This window comes from Oncorhynchus mykiss, chromosome 28 (assembly GCF_057628025.1).
Source record: "Oncorhynchus mykiss isolate SJ-2025 chromosome 28, ASM5762802v1, whole genome shotgun sequence".
Lineage (NCBI taxonomy): Eukaryota > Metazoa > Chordata > Actinopteri > Salmoniformes > Salmonidae > Oncorhynchus > Oncorhynchus mykiss.
The window spans coordinates 15,372,543-15,392,238 of NC_143049.1; the positions used below are offsets into that span (position 1 = coordinate 15,372,543).

The window sequence follows — 19,696 nt, forward strand, 5'->3', positions numbered from 1 at the left end:
GTACTCCCACAGCCCTTTACAGCGTCAGATACAAATGACCTCCAAAAATGAATGACAAACAGACGATAGGCCAGAATACCACCACCCCTGAGATTTGGACTGAGCTAAAGGAGCTGAGAGACATGGCGCAAAACAGTGAGGACCAGACAGAAGAGTAACAATTGCTCTTGCTTGTTTGTTTCACTTTTGTGAAAGCATATTCAAAGAGTCAACGTCTGTTTTCATTATGATTACCATCTGAACATAAAATATCTATTGGCCTGAGTTGCACCATCTATTTCAATTAGCCTAGAAATCAAATTCACTGTTTATTACATGCCACCGAAACGTGAGAAATTTCACATTTGATTCCTGGAAGAGAGCGACCTCTCCTGGCACACATCACCACTAGCTACATTACTGCAGGACTTTCACAATGCGCATGCGCTGTTTTGTATATTCAAGCTAAACAACATGGCGGCGAAACGAATCGAGATCTTTATTTGAGTTTATAAAACGCCTTCGACGAGGATAGCAACTAATTGGCTATATTTATACAATAATACTTCTGAAATAGAGAGGTAATTGTTTATATATATATATTTGTTTTTACTATTTTCTGAAAACATGAATTGTACCACGAACGTAGTGCAGGTGACGAACGTGTCGCCAAGCACAACATCCGAGCAGATGCGAATGCTGTTCGGGTTTCTTGGAACCATTGAAGAACTCAAATTGTTTCCACCAGAGTAAGTAGCTTATATTTGTTGAACGTTTGTTGCTAACTATATACAATTATTGTTTGTTTAGTTAATCACTTTTTACCACTTTGTGATTTAATTGATTTCAATGTAGTATTATTAACGATGCTAACGTTAGCATCAGGAGGCCCCATCTCGGGCCGTCCCCGAAACCTAAGAAGGCGAATCATTAACTACTATAGTTGGGTAACGATAGTTTGCCTAGCTACTTCGGGGATTATTTGCTATATACAATCTATTATGTTGTCGCTAGCGGACTAACTAACGTTAGTTAACTACAAAAACGTTTTCTATTGCAGTGAGTCGCCTCTGCCAGTGACGTCGCGTGTGTGTTTTGTGAAGTTCAAAGAGTCCGAGTCCGTGGGGGTGTCTCAACATCTGACCAACACAGTCTTCGTGGACAGGGCGCTGATCGTCGTCCCTTTTGCCGAAGGTTGGTGATTTGTTCTTCCCTTTCTGTATGAATGATCCTTGATTGTATGATGTAGTGATGGGAGAGTGACGCCTGACGCCCCCATTGATTTCAGGATGGAGTAATATGAGCCTGTGGCTTGAGCCACTGTTAAGCGTGTATCCTAACTATTTCAGATTATATCAGTTTCGCTTGCTTTGGCAATGTAAACATATGTTTCCCATGCCAATAAACCCCATTGAATTGAATAGTAACCATTTTTCATCTGACAAGCCTATCTGATTCTGTGGTCAATGATGTCATGCCACTCTTCCTGTCCTATCTTGTACGATCCCTCTGCTAATTGCAATGAGAGAGGTGTCTATACCAGCTCTCACAACCCAGACCCTTGGTATACTGTGGAACTAAAGACCAAACCTATAACCATACACGTATGTCTTATATAAAGTTTCTGCCACACTGTAAGGTCATAATGTCATCCATGATGCGTTGGACTTGGTAGACACTAAACAACACAGATGACCTTGAGTAGTCTGTAGTAGTCTCCAGAGCCAATTCTTTGTCCTCCTCCACCAGCACAGTATACCAAGGTCTGCTTTAGGGACTGGGACTTGCTCCGACTGAGAGGGCTGAACAAGCCCAGACCCATGGGCAGACAGACGCACCTCCTCAAAAGAAAACAGAGATGAACTTACATGTGTATAAAAACTTAACCATGCTTTTTATTTTCTCCCCCATATTGGACTATCCTCTATTAAACTTCTCTCTGTTATTTGTGTGTGTGATTTGTTGTAGTGGAGAAGGCAAAAGCAGAGCCCCCTCCTTGATGGCTGAAAGTGGTCCTCTGCCTGCCAACAGGGGATTGTAGGCATTTACAAAAGGCCAGCAAGCGTTCAAGCAGCCCCCCCAGACCCTTCTTTCTCTTTTTTCCTGTGTCCTTTCTTCTCTCTTTCTCTCTCATTTTCTCTTCTTTAGGGTATTTTAGTTTAAATTGAATGCAGTAGCATATATATAACTGTTAATACTATAATGCATATCACATGTATTACACAAATATTTCTTGACTGCTCACAAGTACATATTTATCAAAACAGGTGTGTTAATAATCTGACCTGTATAATGTCCAATCTGGTTTTCTCATTGGATCCAAGTGGTAAGAAGTAAACCATAGCAGAGTAACATAACAGTAAACTATACACTTCTCAATAACACAGCTATTGGTATACCTGCATTTCATATTTTTTTCACCTTTAGCGTTAAGGCACTTCCTGGTTTGGGGAATTGGGTGGCCAATAGTATCCAATTTAAATTTAGCAAGAAATTACATGCACTCACTCACCACTCTGTCCCTGAAATTGGCGGATTAAAATAGCAAATCTGTGTGTTTTCTATGTTGTACTTTAAGGTTCCTGACTGTATCTAGTTGTTAATTGTCTTAGATATCCACCCCACATGGCAATGGCAACTGGTTCAGTGCTCTCTCTTTAACAGTGGTCTTTCTTTTTTGTTGTTGTGTTTTACAGTTCTTTTTCCTGGCTCAGCCAGTCCTGTATACCAGGCCCCGCTGAAAATACCACCCAACCGTTTTGTCTCCTGCAGCTAAATTCTCTCCCCCGTGTGCCCTTTTTAAATGTTGTTTGTGAGTGTGTTTGTGTGTCTTCTGTAAAAAAAAAAAAATGTTATTTTTGCTATTGTATCTTGATTAAGATATTCTATGTTTTCTTTTTTTAGGTAGCAATGGCAACATTGAGATCTGAAACCATAGTTTTTTTTTCTTTTTCTGATCACTATGTTAGGCAAACAAGCTAATCTAATGTTGCCAAGTTGATTTTACACGTAAATAAAAGGCATTGGTTCATTTGTTGCATATTTAATGCAGTGACAGGTAAGGTTCTTGGGAGCGTAGATATCACCTACCCAAAATGTGAATGCTAGCTGGGTTTTTTTTTCCTACTTATAACTGTATTGCTGGTAAGTAGTAGAAAATGTCAGTAATCACTGTTGACCTCCAACTCTCTGAAATTCTTTTTGTTTTGTGTATCTCGATTTTTCTCTGTGTGCTCCTTAGTAGTGAAGCCGCCAACGTGAGTCGCTTGTTCAATCTAAATGAAAATTGAGAGCACACCCCACTGGAGAAGCCGCTGTGCTAGCTAACGTTTGGTTCATGACTTAAAAAACACGTTCAGGTGATACAATCTTGGCAGTGTTCACTGGAGTAGTGTGTATTGTGATATACTATTTTCCCGATCGTAGTTATTTTTCAATCTACACTGGTTAAAATAATAAAGGGAACAAACCTTCTCAAATCTAGCAGCTATCAAAGGTAACAGTATTGAAACCTTTACAAATGTTTTTGAAGAATACTTGAGCAAGTCATCTGTTTTTTTTGTTTTTCAAAATGTCTCTCCTTTTCTGTAGAGTCTAGACGTTGATGTTCTCTTCTTCCCCTAATGCCTGTTTGGTTTTTCTGTAGGTGTTATCCCGGAGGAGGCTAAAGCTTTGTCACTGCTGGCGCCAGCAAATGCTGTTGCAGGGATTCTGCCCGGAGGAGGTCTCCTTCCAACACCAAACCCCATGTCTAATCCACAGGTAGGACTTCTCCCAACACCAAACCCCATGTCCTATCCACAGGTGGGTCCTCAGCACATACAATGTTTAATTGTTCTGTTTAATTCTGTGGTCCTTAAGTTATTCAAATGAAACATCTGCCTTAATGACTTGATAATTGTCCGCTCGTGTATATATAGACAACGAAAGGGTTAATGGTGTACTGTTGTTTTTTTGTAGATGGGTGGCAATCCTTTCGGCGGTCCCTCCTTGGAAGCGATGGCAGCGTTCGGGTTTCCAAACCCCAATATGAATATGAACCCCCAGGTGAGTGTTGGCTTGAAATCTGGTGATATTTTTGTGTGCGCACACAACTGCTGGTGTTGAAGGGAAATGTTTAAAGGATATCAGATATCTAACTTGTATATTATATATTTCACACTTTTCTTCACTCTTCTTCCCCAACAGTCATTTCCCACTGACCAGCTTCTGAAGTTTATGTCGCAGGTGGATCCAAAGTAAGTCATCATGCCTCTAGAAAATGTCCATTACAAGACATCAAACACCTATGAGCTGTTAATTTGTTGGATGACCCTCCAGTGTGTTCTAATTAAGCAATAAGGCCTGAGGAGGTGTGTTATATAGCCAATATACCACGCCTAAGGGCTGTTTTTGTGCATGGAGGGCCTAGATACAGCGCTTAGCAGATGTATATTGGCTATATACCACACCTCCTCATACCACAAACCCGAGGTGCCTTATTGCTTTGTAAACCGTTTGCTAACATACATATGACAGTAAACAAGTAGCTTTGTGTCATACCCTTAGTATATGGTCTGATATACACTCGGCTGGAATGCTGTTTCAGCCTATCAGCATCTCGGACCCAAACTACCCGGTTTATAATCCCCACTAAATAATATCCTCTTCTTCAGAATGAACCACATGGGTGTAGGGATGAACATGAACATCAACATGAATCCGGGCCTGAAGGCAGACTCCTCCAACAAAGAGATAGAAGAGGCCATGAAGAGGGTCAGAGAGGCTCAGTCACTCATCTCTGCTGCCATCGAGCCTGGGAGTGAGTAGCCCAAGCCTTGCATCTCCAAAGGATATATTATATCTGATAAATTACTGGTAGCCCTAGCTATAAGCTATTATTTGCTCTGCCAAAGTAATTTCATGTTTTGTTTGTGCAGACAAGGAGAGCAAGAGGAAGCACTCGCGTTCCAGGTCCAGGTCTAGACGCAGAAGGTCCCGTTCTCGCTCCAGACACAGGTGAACACAAACTCTATTCCCCTGACAAATCATTTGGATTGTGTTAAAAGTAAAGGTAGTACGTTTTTTTTTTTTTCATATTAAGGGGAGAGACTAATGTTGTGTTTGTGATCTGCAGGCGTTCAAAGAGCAGGTCAAGGCGACGCTCGCACTCCAGGAACAGGAGGCGCTCCAAGAGCCCCCGAAGGAGGAGTGGGAGGTCCCACTCCAAAGACCGGAGCAGACCATCACCAAGCAAGTCCAGGTGAGCCACAGAGCACAGACTTGACCCATTCTTAATCCTCAAGCTGCACGATCTGAACTTCTGAGACCGCCCTGCGATTACTCTCTACCTCGTTATCACAACTCTAATCCCAATATACAGTAAGAAATGTTGATCAGATGTAATTAACTTGTCTCCGATCCACAGGGATAGGAAGAAGGAGGAGCGGGATAAAAAGCGCTCCAAAACACCTCCGAAAAGCTACAGTACTGCCAGGAGGTCTCGCAGTATCGATCGGTTAGTGCTGCTTTCATTGGTCAGAGTCACATGTCTGACTTGTGGCTCTGTTTCACCATGCTGTCCCAACATGTTGTTGATTGGTCAGATATTTACAACATTTTTTTTTTCATGCTGTTGGGTATAGAAGGCGGAGAAGGAGTCGCAGTGCCAGCCGATCTCCTAAGAAATCCCCCAAGAGGAAAGTCTCCAGGACTCCCTCTCCTCGAAGGTTGGTGTTTTGGAGTTCTCGATTCTCATAGAACAAGAGAATTTCCTTAGTGAACACATGTTCAATATGCTGCCAGTGGTATTTCATTGCTATTTTGAGACTGAAAATGACGAGACATTTTGTTTACAAAGTGTAACTGTAAATGCCCTGAGAACACTCACTCAAATAATTTATTTAGATTCAAATTTAAAGGTTTCTTTAAGGTAACCTGGAAATAAGCCATTTTAGACAGTCAACCACTACACTTCTCTTTGGATTTAAGCTTTTAACTTTCCTCTCCCTACAGACATAAGAAGGAGAAGAAGAGGGACAAGGAAAGAGAGAAGGACCGTGAGCGCAGGAGCGATAAAGACCGCAGTCGGGATGAAAGGAAGGAAAAGAAAGAAAGGAGTAAAGACAAAGAAAAGGAAAGGGAGAAAACTGACGGGGAGAAAGGAGATGTAAAGGTCAGCACCAATGACTGAATGATTTCTTGTGTTATACACCTCATGTAAGATGTGTAGGATGTCCGTGTTCATTTTCTTTCTTTCTTCCTTCTGTATTCTGACCTCTGTTAGAGATCCAGCGTTTTACTCGCCCTAATGAAAGAATAACAAGTAATATGAAATGAACGTCCGATATATTAAACTTAGTCATTTCAAATTTCCTTAGACGTCTTTGCAGGTCACCAGAGACTATGATGAGGAAGAGCAGGGCTACGACAGTGAGAAGGAGAGGGAGAGGCTGGACAAGAAAGATTCCGACCAGGACTCCGGAGCCCAGTCTCCTCACTCGGTGGAAGGCAATGGCACTGGGCTTTCCAAAGTCAACGGAGGCGACCACCGTGAAGAGGACGACATGGATGTCAGTGATTGAGTCACCCAATAATAGAGACCGATGTATAGACCTCTATGTACCCAACCCTCCATTGTACCAAAACCTCCATGCCCCACCGAGCTTACTGTATTCGGGCTTCATTCAACTCAACTCGATCCTTCTTTATCTCAGTTGAATTGTTAGTTTTCCTTTTGGATTGACTAGACAAAATAGATCAAGTAGAAGATGAACTGAAAGATTAACCTTCAGATTTTTCTGTATGTATTATAATTATTTGGTCCTATTTTGATGGTGAAAATGTGAAAGGGGTGGGGTTGGTTGAAACTTTTTATTGCTGTAATTTGAAAGTGGATTCTATTTGGCAAAGTGTGCGACCTGATTTTCTTTTTTCAAGCATAGAGCTTACATGATGATGATGGCTTTTGTGTATTTTTTGTTTAAATCTAGTTTCTACACATTGCTAGGAGCGGAAGCAGCCAGTTACACTGCTTGACAAGTTCACCGTATGTCCATTTTCATCAGACAACATGGCTGCTACATAGAACAGCGCTGTGGACTTAGCTTTTTAGTATTGAGCTTCTGTACGGAAGTCGCCTCAATAAATTCACCATCTATTTTCTGTCACTCCTATACGTGGTATATTGTGTTTATATCCCATCCGTTATTATACGGAAGATGTATACTTATACTGGGTCTTGTGGCGCCAAAATAATCTGTCCTATCTCTCACCTATTCACAATACCCAGTAGATCTGATGCTCGTAATTCTTAGAAGTTTGTATTGTTTTATCAGTCATTTTTTTTTTATATACAATAAAAACCTGGGGAAAGATTTGATTTATTTTGTTTTAAACTTCAGGTGCTCATTTTAGGTTTAGGGCAAAGTTTTAACATGGGCCCTTGTATGACCCTGTATTAAATGCTGAGCTGAGGTCTGAATAGTATGGTTGATCAATAGAGCATTAGGCCAGGGGCTCTAATCAATCTGTATCGTGGACGTTCAGTGTGATTTAATTTTAAAGGCAATGGTGTTGTGTTAGTGGAGGCTGCGTTCACGGTATATAGCCTACACTTTCTCATTAACTTGTAACATGGGTAGGGTATAAGGGTGGGTGTGGTTTTGTGACAATGACCACAAGAGCAGCAATTCACCAAATTTGACAGCTACAACGTAGTTACACCGCCGACAAAAGCGGTCGGCTACTATGGGTTATCGCTGATCGGATTGACTCCAAATTACACTCCCATTGGATTATGGCCAATGTCTTGGAGGCTTGACTCCATGGATTCAGAGACACCTAGCTCCAGTCTGCTGGAGACTACAATTAAAATACCACTGAATAAAATACAAAGAAACAGACAGTGCTGAGACATGATGGTGCTGGTGCTTTATTTAAAGGGATGGGAAGTTGGAAAGCTGCAGTACATTTAGAAATACCAGTAGGCCCGAAGCCAGATACACATCTGATTTCAAAGACCATACGGATCTTACATTTTAATGAGCTTATACAGTCCAACTGTAAGCTCATTGAAATGTAATGAAATAGTACAGAAAAGTAAAGTAATATGGACAGGTATACTCAATGAAAGTTGCAGTTAATGCTTAAACCACCTAAGTACATTTGACCAAAGGGATTTTAGTGTGATTACAATATTTATACGGTAGAAGTTAGTCTTCCTGAATAATCAGAAAGGATAGGGAGATGGTAGCAGGTATAACAAGTGTAGGAAATATACGCTCAAGAGTATACAAGGAATCCAATTGGGTCAATGTAGCATGCGATTAAATATACTTAATGTCAGTGCAGTATCAAACTAGAACAGCTTTCCTGATACCCCATCTGGGTTCACTCACACAATCTCACACACACACACAACACCCTTTAAAGTCCTCTCTCACACACAAAACAGATTAAATTCACAGTCACTTGAAACAGACAGTGATAGCCGGGAGGTAAGATAGATGAGCTAACCTGCACTAGAGAGAAAAGGCTTGGGTGTTGATATCTTTGAAAGAATGCAGTTTTACACCATACTTTCCTCCCAGCTGGTTTAAAAAAACATTCTTATGTACTGGAAATGTATTGCTACACAGTGTTGCTCCTTTGACATACATACAGTATGTTTGGTACATCATTTTCTCAGTTCAGTTATGACATCTTCATATTTCTGACACTTCCATTTATACCATAGTCATTTACAGGCAATGAATGTCCAAGGGTACTTAAACATGTTGAGAAAGGGGCAGTCCCCAAAGGGCAGACGCTAGATAAACTGGGCGCAGTGAGTGCTAAACCTGGAGAAGTGCACGGTTAAGATGTCACAGATGAAGCCAACTCCATGACGTTTCACAGGAGCTGGTTTGCAGTACAAAGCAGTGATCACGTAGTCGGTGAACAATAAGCTGTTACGGAGATGACATCAAATATTTTTTCAAACTCCTCATCCCCTCAATTCTTCTCTTCTGGAGTTTGACCTCGTGCTGTTGTTGCTACACAGCTGAAAATGGTTGATTTGTGTTTGCTATAAGGAAATATCTACAAAATAAAAAACAAAAAAAACTCAGGGCCAAGAGATAATTCCCCCTTTTCATCAGAACACACAGACAGATATCAAATAATACATTGGCATCCTCTTATTTAATCTCAACTGTCGTTAGTTGGTTCTTTTCCTTTTAATAGTGTAGGTAGGTAGAGTTTGTTTCTCTGTCAGTTTCCGAATGGGCGTGGCCGGGGAAACCTCTGGTTGCTACGACAACCAGGTCAGAGGTCAGGGAAGCGACTGGGATCCTCCTTGTAGTCCGCTGGGATGGAGAAGATGGACTCCTCAAAGTCATCATAGCGGAACTCCTGGAAGGTGACCGTAGCTGTGATAGTGGGGAACACAGGGATGTCTGGCACACAGAAATAGGAGAGGATATTTAGAGTGTTTAATATTTGTCAATTTCTTCATTATTTCACTTTATTTTTTAACTTTCAAATAAAATTGTCCATGTGGCCACACAATGTACAGTAGATGCATACCAAGTTTGACTGGGAACCCAGGAGGAAGCTTCAATTGAACAAATTCTCTGAGTTTGTTGAAGTGCTTAAATGGGGCTATGACCTCCAACACGTTCAGTAACCTGGAAGACCGTAGAAAAAGGGGAAACGTTAAATCATTAGGGTCGGGGTTAATTCAAAAATGTTCTTACAGTACATTATTTGATGAGGTCCCATTTAAACAATAAAACCAATAAGTAATAAAACATTTTAAAAAAGAGGCCTTTGAAAGGCATTAGCTAGACACAAATCTGCAACAGCCTAATACACATTGAACTAGAACCTGTGTGCACAACAGTGATCAATACATGGACGTTTCCAATAGCACTGCAGTCAGCGATGAGGCTGACCAGAGAATATTAGCCAATAAGAGGAAGGATTCTACTCACGACTCAATGCCCAAAGGGAAGTCCTGGCTCATGGCTACGTTCGCTTTGAAGTTCTTCTTGCTCTCCTTACACACAAGCTCTCTCCCAAGATGAGGTGCCCTAGGGATGAACACACTGGCTAAGTCAGCATCATTGGCGTATACATTTGTAGGATTAACAGTAAGCCACTGCTAGTAATGATCTTCAATGCACCGACTTGTCAATAACTCAATAATGAACACAGTTACTTGAAATTCCTCCGGACAGTAGTGTCATCTGTGACCTTTCTTAAAAGGAATTATGCAGGGCTTACTTTCCGTGCTCTGCAGAGATGTACTCCTCCCAGGAGATAGTGTTAGGACCTGGAGCCATGAGGGACAGCCTTCTCTGAGGCTGAGGGAAAGACCGCGAGGGAGAGGATCACATGTAGGCTTACTTTAATATCCATCTAATGTGCACCACACCACAACCACCACGGAAGAAGAGACTAAAGACCCAAAGCCTCCCTCCATCCCTCACCTCATAGTTCTGCTCCACCAGGTTCCCTCCTTTGCTCAGGCTCTCCACGATGGCCTTGTTCCTCAGAATGTCCTCCTCACTCAGGTGCTCCCTGCGCTTCCTGGACTCCAGCACCAGGCCGTTCACAGAGTAAAAGTCTGCCAGGAAGTTACCAACCCTCTCCTTCAGGGACAGACACAAGACATATGTATAATACACACTGGCTGAGTTAGGACACCCTATTCTCCATACAGTACACAGATTATGAGATCCATTGTATTACAAGCTTTATATTCCAGTGACTGGCCTGGTTTGACCACAGGGTCGTATTCAGTAGGACACACAGTGGGGAAATGTTTTGCAACCGGTCAAACAAATCAGTGTTCTTATTGGACAACTCCAGGTAGATCCCATCCCCATTTCAAAACATTTTGCCCCCCTCTGAACAGGACCCAGGACGGGGAGGGGTGCTTACCGTCTTGTCCTCCCTGAAGAGCCAGCCGATCTGACTGCGGGAGAAGGTGATGGACTTGGTGGACAGGGTGGCAGAATAGACGTCACTGCTCATCAGGATGTCCACCTCCTCCTCAGTCTCCATCTCAGACTCCTGCAGGGACACAACAGGCAGTCAGCCAGATAGTATCACGCTGGATGGTGACATGACTTCTGCACAATATTGAATCCGTGCAATTGTTAATTTTACTGTGACCCCCTGCAGATCTTTCAGTCAATACAAGCATTTGCAATACAAGCAGTTCTGTAAGAGCGGTTGGCTTGGAGGATGGTGATGTTAAATGCAGACCAGATAGCTCACCTCGTGGTGAATACGCTGGTACACCTTCTGCTCATTGTCCAGAACATAGAAGGACTTGGCAGGCGGAGCGTCTCCATTGAAGATGAAGCTGAGGTCTCCTCTCTGACACTTCATATCTGTGAAGTCTACCAGAGTGGTGTCCAGTCTGTCAGTGGTGAGAGGGGAGAGAAAGTGTGTACAGGGTTAACTCTGGAAGGTGAGTGGTTACAGACGCCAGCTATACTCCTCACAACTTGTGAGGAGTACAGCTGGCGTCTGTGTCAGACGTGTATTTGATGCCTTACCTGATGTTGATCCCCTGCTTGTAGATCTTGCAGTTATCAGATGGCAGAATCCGGGAGAGCAATGGCACTATGAGACGGGAGAAAGAGAAAGTAATGATCGACAGCATTTGATTCATAAGATTAACTAAGAAACTGAAGAGATAATACGTGGTATCATTACGTGGTTTATAAATGAACACGGCCGTGGCTAGGCGCTGAATCCCTGAGCCAAGAGACAGAGAGCCCCAAACCCACTGAGCAACTAACACGTCACACTAACAGCCAGGATAAAATGGGAACAAAACGCTAATTAGATTGGAGAATGAATTGACTTGACTAAGGTGTCCTCCACCAAGAATAACAATGAATGGAGACAGAGCGTGTGAAAGGAGATGTTGGCCCATCGCTTTAGCTTATTTTAACGTATTGCAATATGATGTAGAGCCGACTCACCCCAACTTTGAAAGTCCCAGTGAAGCTCCAAGTAGAAGTCCCCAAGCTATGAAAAAAAAAAAAAAAGTTGTAAATTATTATCTTGTCATGCAAGCCACAAAACACCAAAACAAAATCCACCCATACTTTTTCTTTATAGCTGGAGGAATAACTTGTTAGAGCATTTTAATAAGGGAAAGAGCGTGTTTTGGTGAGCGGTAGGGGCGGTTACATTGGACAGATGCTAATGTTGGAGAAAAGGGGTAAAGGTATAGCAAGATAGTAATTGTAAACCGAAACTCGGTATGGAGTGGACCAGACCTGCCTCAAATGCATATCAAATCCGTCCAAATACTTTTGGGACTATTCCATTTATTCCACTGTACCGGCCAAACTAAATCAAGTGCAATGCAGCTCAAGTATTTGACATATGTATATAGAGTGCAAATATCCTATTTCTAACCAGATACTGTAGTAGTCCCTAGTCTAGTCGGCTGTCAGAACCTCACCTCTTTCAGTGCTCTTAGCAGTTTGGGCCTCTTGTCCTCCACACTCTCTCTGGACTGCTGCTTCAGCTTCCGCAGTAGAGCCGTAACTGAGGAGGGGAGAGGAGGGAGATAAACAAAGCCTTAACAAAGCACACCACCACACAAAAGAGACAATATATTCCATAGCCCTAGACATTCTATATGTGTATGTTTCTACACACAGCAGAAGGGATTACACGGTCACATGATCTTTCAAAAAGCAACAGGGCGGCAGGGTAGCCTAGTGGTTAGAGCGTTGGACTAGTAACCGGAAGGTTGCGAGTTCAAACCCCCGAGCTGACAAGGTACAAATCTGTCGTTCTGCCCCTGAACAGGCAGTTAACCCACTGTTCCCAGGCCGTCATTGAAAATAAGAATTTGTTCTTAACTGACTTGCCTGGTTAAATAAAGGTAAAAAAAAAAAAAAAAAAAAAAAAAAAAAAAAAAAAAAAAAGCAACAAAAAGCAAAAAGTGAAAAGTGAACTTAGCAAACCCACACTTCAATGACAGTGAAAGTCATGAGCAATAAATCATTCAACCAAGTGATATACTGTAACAGTAATCCGATGGGGTTTAGGACGATACTACTGACACCGACAGTGTAAGTGAGTGGTAAGGTGACCCCAGCTCTTCTCTCCAAAGCGTGTCACGTCGCTGCATATCATCATGAAACACACGTGTGTGACTGTTACAAGACATGAAGGCTCAACACTGACGCAGCCAGCAATCTGGACCATGGCTTGTTGATGCAGTAGAGTTTTCAGGGGAGGCTACGCATGACATGAGTCACCTTACACACGGCTCGTTCTAATATGCAATTTAATACAGGCTGAACCTCAGTTATATAACCCCACTTAGGACTTGTGAGTTTTCGGACAGATTGCTAAGTGTGTGCTCTCTTGCAATGAATTATAATTGGGGTGATCTTCTATCCAGTAATCTTGACCAGTGAGAAACATTAGAGTGGGGATTTTGAGTGTGAGGAAGTGCTGACAAAGCAAGCACTCGCTGCAGGGGCAGAGCAGTGTTGCATGGCAGATATGGACACCTAGCGTGAGCTGCTGTCGCAGTGCGTGTGTGTGAGAGAGATGAAAGCCTCGTTACTTTGACATTATTTGATCTTATGCAATTGAAAAAGAAGGGGGGGGGGGGAATCAAGGCTCCATCTATACGAGATTACCTTCTTTCTCTTCTCGCCGTAGGCCTCCCTCTCTGTATCCCTCTCAATAATAAACCATAGCACAGTACCCCCAACATAACACATTTTTGTTGTGGGCCTGGACAAAAAACACCAGATTCAACTCGTGGAGGGCCTGGTGATTAGTTGACAAGTAGAATCAGGTGTGATTGTCCGGGGCTACAGTAAAATGTGTACTGTTGGGGGCACTCGAGGACTGGAGTTGGGAAGCTCTGCCCTAGTATACGCTGCATTATTTTCATTTTACCACTACTAGTACTGACCCAGTCACTGGCCAGTTTGGCTGCCTTTGCGTGTCCTTGCTGTACTGTGTGGCTAGAGCCATGCTGTCCTTTCCTCTGATCCCTGCCCCCCACACCCCTCACTGAGATCTGACCTTCCCATGCCTGACCTCTGTGTCCCCAGTCTGCCAAATCATCCCTGCTGCAGGCCTGGAGCTGCATACTAATGCATGCTAGGGTGACAGGGTCATAGTGCTAACCCGCTCAACATATATCAGGGAATTTAATAGGAGGGAAATAAAGATTTGTATACTGAACAAAAATATAAAAAACATTTAAAGTGTTGGTCCCATATTTCATGAGCTGAAATACAAGATCCCAGAAACGGTCCATATGCAAAGAAATGTATTTCTCTCAAATTGTGTGCACAAATTAGTTGACATCTCCGTTAATGAGCATTTATCCTTTTCCAAGGTATATCAAGAATCTGATTAAATAGCATGATCATTACACAGGTGCACATTGTGCTGAAGACAATAAAATGGTACTTTAAAAATGTGCAGTTTGTCACACAACACAATGCCACAGATGTCTCAAGGCAAGGGAGTGTGCAATTGGCATGCTGACTGCAGGAATGCACTATTGTCAGAGAATTTAATGTTAATTTCTCCACCATAAACCACCTCCAACGTTGTTTTAGAGAATTTGGCAGTACGTCCAACCGCAGACCACGTGTAACCACGCCAGCCCGGGTCCTCCACATCCGGCTTCTTCACCTGCGGGAAGCTAATGACAGCTGAGCAAACTGAGTATTTGTCTGTAATAAAGCTCTTGTGGGGCAAAACTCATTCTGATTGGCTGGGCCTGGCTCCCCAGTGGTTGGGCCTGGCTCCCAAGTGGGTTGGCCTATGCCCGCCCATGGCTGCGCCCCTGCCCAGTCATGTGAAATCAATAGATTAGGGCCTCATTTATTTATTTCAATTGACTGATTTCCTTATATGAACTAACGCTGTAAAATAATTTGAATTGTTGCATTGTTCAGTGTACATTACCAGTATCTTAAAGTATTATTTGAGTAAAATTATTTGCCCAATCTTAACTACTCACATGGAATATTCTTGTCCTTTATAATATTATTTTATATTTTGCAGGTTGATTTTTTTTGCTAACAAGGCATTAAAACAGATAAAAACATTAAGCTAGTAAAGCCCATGGGGAAAACATGGCATTGGATTCAACCTTCTCTACACTACTCCCACCATTTAAAAAAAACACTCCACTTAACTGGCATTCCTTACAAACATTCAAATAATCAATACACATAAAACATATATTGTGGCCTTTAGTTTACAGTGCTGTGTTAAAAGCATTAGGATGGGGCATTAAATGTGAACAGACAGAGAGGAAGCCAGCCAGCTGTAAAGCTGCTCAGTGCCCTCGCAGTCACACTAAGCCCTTGGCCAGGCTGTGTTCCAGGCCGTATGGATGTGGATAGAGTGCTCAGAGAAAATCCCCTGCATGGCTTTGGCTGGCTAGGGCAACCTACAACCCAACCTCAGCATCAGAGAGTAAACAGAGTTAGTCTACAGCCGGACAGCCCAGGAAGGATCCAATTAGGATCAAACAAATAGAGGGAGGACCATGAACTTGAGAGAACCTGAGTGTAAATGTGTAGACTTAAATACAGGATAAACTAAAATATATGTAAAGAAAAAACAGGATGGAACATCACTGTTCAATGATGCAGTATCTATAATATAAAATAATAGCTTAAATATAAAATATCCCATATCCTTACTCATCTGTCGGTCTCCATAGCTGATGGCCTCTGCCAGGGGACTCCAGCCCTGTGCATTCTTCACTTTCACAGGGGCATTATGGGCCAGGAGCAGGAGGGCACACTCTGTAGCACAAAAAAAAAAAAAAAAAAGAATTTAACAAACATCAAGCTACTTTTAAGATGATTTTTTTTGGGCTAAGCCTACTACCCGTCTCCATAGCCTTTGTACTTGGACAGTGGATTCTCATTACCATAGTTAATTATGTTACCAGTATATTACATTTTGACAGTTCATTTACCGTGTCTATGACCTTCACATAAGAGAGATGCTGCTTTGCATTTGAGTCAAACTAATCAACGGGATTAAGGGATCCTGTGGACCTGTCCCACCCATGGGACCAGCCGCTGCCATGCTGCTATGAGACGACTAGACTATGTAACACACTGCAGTCGGCAGAGGTCAGCCAGGATAAGCTCAGTACGGCAGAACAGAAAGGGAATTTTATCCCAGAAAAAAAAAAAAAAAAGGCATACGGAGGATTTACTGAAGGAGAGCTGGAAAACATGGTGATTATGTTATGTGAATGGCAAAACCCCTGGCTGGGGTTAGGTTTAGGCCAGAGACGAGAATATGAGGCAAAACATCCCGTCAAACTCTGGCGATATGTGATGTTTAGAGGAAAGTAGTACAGATGTACTGGTCAGTCTGCTCCCAATGGGAAACAAGGCTGTTTGCATGTCTCTGTCCTGCCTATGTAGCTGTTATTCTCCATATCAGATATTGTTGATTTACAAAAGTCAAAGCCCTTACCTTTGTGGCCCATCATCACAGCTAAGTGAAGAGGTGTGTTTCCTGGAAAGATAGACAGATAACTTATGAGATCATTTGTCAGAGCTGGTGCACAAGGACAATGTTTGTGTAAATCAATGTACTTGTTGTGAGCAAGCACTGACTATGTTGGTCACATGATTGTCAGGTAAGATTTCATGGATCCAGAAGTGATAGCCTAGCTATGTGATTTCCTAGCTCAATTACATGTACTAAGTTTGGGTTACCTAGATTTTGAAAACCCTTCTTATCTGCAGGGTTTTCAGCAGTTATCTCCCAGTTGGCTGCATGTTAACTCCAATTCTGACTGTGTTTTAACGTTTAGAAACGGTTTAGAAACAATTTAAAACATATGCTTGATATGCCCTTTATCTTTTATATCAGCTAGAGATAATCTTAAAAAAAATCAAAAAAAACACACAGCAGTGTTGCATAGATTCATACGCTGTGTGCCTCAAGTTGACAAACTACACTTCCTCCCCAGTTATGCGTACACACAGGTGTTCAGAGGATGCTAGACAGCTGAAGCCCAAGTGGCTGCCAATGTCTTCCATAAACATGCGCTGTAACATGGAAATATGGCTGTATGGGAACACTACCCTTATAAAAAAGTAGTGTGTAGTAATTTAACCTTTTGTTTTTTGACAATTATTTCCTGCTTATATGAAACCCGTTTTAACGAGCGTTCGGGCCTTATCAAAACAACCCCTGACAGAAGGTACTAGCTATCATCAATAGGCGCTAAAGGTAGTTAGCGTCTATAAATGGGTAAGGGTTACCATGCACTCACCATGTACATCTTTCTGGGAGATGTTCTGGGTCCGAATGAGTGAGGACAAGCGACGCACATCTCCTTTGAACACACATTCGTGAACAGGGAATTCCAAATTGAAGCCCTCATTGCCATTGGTCAGAAGGATTGGGTTCTTGTTATTGTCATCGATGATGCTGACAACTGATTGATTGCCATTGATATTGTTTGCATTGATATTCGACAACTGCTGCAGTACCAAAGGTTTTACCGTCTTGTTATAATTCTTGTTTGATTTGTACGTGATGGTGGTACCGTTGGGGGTTGGAGATGATATTGTCCCATTTGTAGATTCATCATAGGTTTCCATTATATCCCCATCCTTACTGGGCTTGTTGTTATGGTCTTTCCGCAACGTGCGAATCTTTTCCCCGGTCATGATTTAACGTAACTAACCAGCAAGCAGACTACCTAAAATAAATGTATTAATGATGTTGACTAATTGCCAACGACACCTGCAATTGCTACCTTAACAGTTAGTATTTAGCTAACCTAGTTAGCAGTTTTGCTAGCATAGAATGGATGTGGGTAGAGGTGAGGTGTTGACAACAGCAGAAACAACACACACGTAAAAACAATGCAGATGGAAAATATACTCTCACTGTTGTAACAATCGATTAAGAATGGAAATACCAATTTTTTTCGGCTACATCCTTGATAACACTTGTTTCAAAAAAATTGCCCGTTGCAGCTTGAGGTGCGGTTGTTTGCTTGCCTTGGTTAACTAACTAGCTAGAAAACAAGACTACCGAGTGAAAAGACCATCTGCCATTTTCCGCTTAGTATCTCACCAGAATGACAAACATCAGACCACGTTCCCTTAGATATCGCGATAATTAGGTATGCATAATCTATTTAGAAATGCAAAATATTTTTTAAGGCACACAAAATATATTGTTGTAAACTCGTGATGATACATGCAATGTAAAAGTACCAGCTTTGGGTATAATTTACAGTATTTGTTCTCAAACTTAAATCTGGCAATATGTTTGACGCCAACTATGGGTCCTGAATGAAGACAGTGTTTTTTTCTTTGCCAAGGTTTCTGAAATTTGGTTTGAAACTCAATGAAAGAATGCCTCCAAAAAATAAGCAGAAGAAAGTGATACATCAAGATGAACTGCGACGGTTAATGAGAGAGAAACAAAGGCAAACGATAGATAAGAAGCGTGTCGAATCCCCATATGCCAAGTACAACAGTCTCGATCACCTTAGCTGCGTACTCTGCAACGAGCGAGTAAAGAATGAACTATTGTGGCAGACTCACATTCTTGGAAAACAGCACAAGGAGAAACTTTCCGAGCTCAAGGGGTCTAAACAAAGTTCTACAAGTCAAGGACCCCAGCCTCTGCTTAAAAGGAAAGCTTCTGAAGACACGAAAGGGAAGAAGTTTAAACCAGTGGCAGGTACAGATCAGTTGTCTACGCCAGGGCTACCTGATGATTTCTTTGCTAAACCTGCCCCGCCGGGGCCGAAGAAACTACCAGGAATATTGAAAAAAACGACATCTGCTGGGCTGAGTCTTTTGGCCGGAGTCGATGATGAAGACCGTGATGAAGAGGAGGCTGGTGACCAGGGGGCAGATTCTAGCTTGGGTGTGCAGAAGGGGGCACCTGCCTCAGGACTCCCATCTGATTTCTTCGACAACAGCACCATTCCAGCTGTCCCAGCTGCTTCTCATTCAGGGTCTATCCTCAAACCAGATGAAACTGAGAAGAGTGTGGAGAAGAAGGGAAATACACCTGAAGCTCTACCAGAAGGCTTCTTTGACGACCCAGTGAGAGATGCCAAAGTCCGTAATGTCGATGCTCCCAAAGATCAAATGGATAAGGAGTGGGAAGAGTTCCAAAAGGAAATGAGGCAGGTGAACACCAAATCAGAGGCCATTGTAGCAGAGGATGACGAGGAGGGTCGTCTTGAGCGTCAGATTGATGAAATCGATGAGCAAATTGAATGTTACCGGAGGGTTGAGGTATTGAGAGATAAGCAAGATGTGGTGAAGAAGGTTGTGAAGGAGAAAACAGAAGACCAGGAAGACTCCAGCAGAAGTGATGAGGATGAAGAAGAGCTGCTCCACTTGTTGTCAAGGGATTGGAGGGCCAAAGGGGCCCTTGCTTAAAATTCCCAGGGCATTTTGACCCTAACTTGATCAAAAGGTTTCTCCAGATTATAAATAAGAGCGAAGTTGCATAGGAAGCCACTTCTTTCCTCCCTCCATGTCAATGACAAACATTTGTTGAGGATATTGAATGTCTATATAACATGATTTTGTGGTAAATACTGTCAGACTGTCGCACACTTGCGGAAATACTGTACTATCAGCATTCATTAAAAAAAAATGAACAGGAGCCAAATCCTAAATTCTCATTCCTGGAGCCCTTACACACAGCTCAGACACATAATAAAATGCAC

General features: G+C 42.3%; 3 protein-coding genes across 11 annotated transcripts; 2 read left to right on the plus strand and 1 right to left on the minus strand.

Moving 5' to 3' along the window:
- The first annotated feature begins 393 nt into the window (after positions 1–393).
- Positions 394–7,333, plus strand: LOC110508609 (uncharacterized). 9 transcript variants are annotated; one of them, XM_090225488.1, is made up of 14 exons: positions 422–728; positions 1,040–1,173; positions 1,948–2,791; positions 3,221–3,338; positions 3,626–3,741; positions 3,940–4,026; positions 4,168–4,217; positions 4,635–4,780; positions 4,899–4,977; positions 5,096–5,221; positions 5,387–5,476; positions 5,604–5,687; positions 5,974–6,133; positions 6,339–7,333. In XM_090225488.1, exons 5-14 carry the CDS (start codon positions 3,727–3,729, stop codon positions 6,540–6,542), a joined length of 1,041 nt encoding a protein of 346 aa, XP_090081614.1. In that variant the 5' UTR covers positions 422–728; positions 1,040–1,173; positions 1,948–2,791; positions 3,221–3,338; positions 3,626–3,726; the 3' UTR covers positions 6,543–7,333. The 9 variants fall into 9 exon arrangements, with proteins under 9 accessions (XP_021444936.3, XP_090081610.1, XP_090081612.1 ...); XM_090225486.1 differs by lacking the exon at positions 1,948–2,791 and having other exon boundaries at positions 413–728; XM_090225485.1 differs by having other exon boundaries at positions 1,948–3,338.
- A 535-nt stretch (positions 7,334–7,868) lies between these two features.
- LOC110508608 (ankyrin repeat domain-containing protein 13C) lies at positions 7,869–18,084 on the minus strand. The gene is made up of 13 exons (XM_021589259.3): positions 17,264–18,084; positions 16,456–16,497; positions 15,663–15,767; positions 12,428–12,513; positions 11,940–11,985; positions 11,508–11,574; positions 11,224–11,368; positions 10,885–11,016; positions 10,431–10,592; positions 10,225–10,304; positions 9,933–10,031; positions 9,526–9,626; positions 7,869–9,395 (listed from the first exon to the last, which is right to left on the minus strand). Exons 1-13 carry the CDS (start codon positions 17,661–17,663, stop codon positions 9,265–9,267), a joined length of 1,596 nt encoding a protein of 531 aa, XP_021444934.1. The 5' UTR covers positions 17,664–18,084; the 3' UTR covers positions 7,869–9,264.
- Positions 18,085–18,296: 212 nt separating this feature from the next.
- Positions 18,297–19,632, plus strand: LOC110508610 (zinc finger protein 830). The gene has a single exon (XM_021589262.3). It carries the CDS (start codon positions 18,297–18,299, stop codon positions 19,401–19,403), a length of 1,107 nt encoding a protein of 368 aa, XP_021444937.3. The 3' UTR covers positions 19,404–19,632.
- Positions 19,633–19,696: the final 64 nt, after the last annotated feature.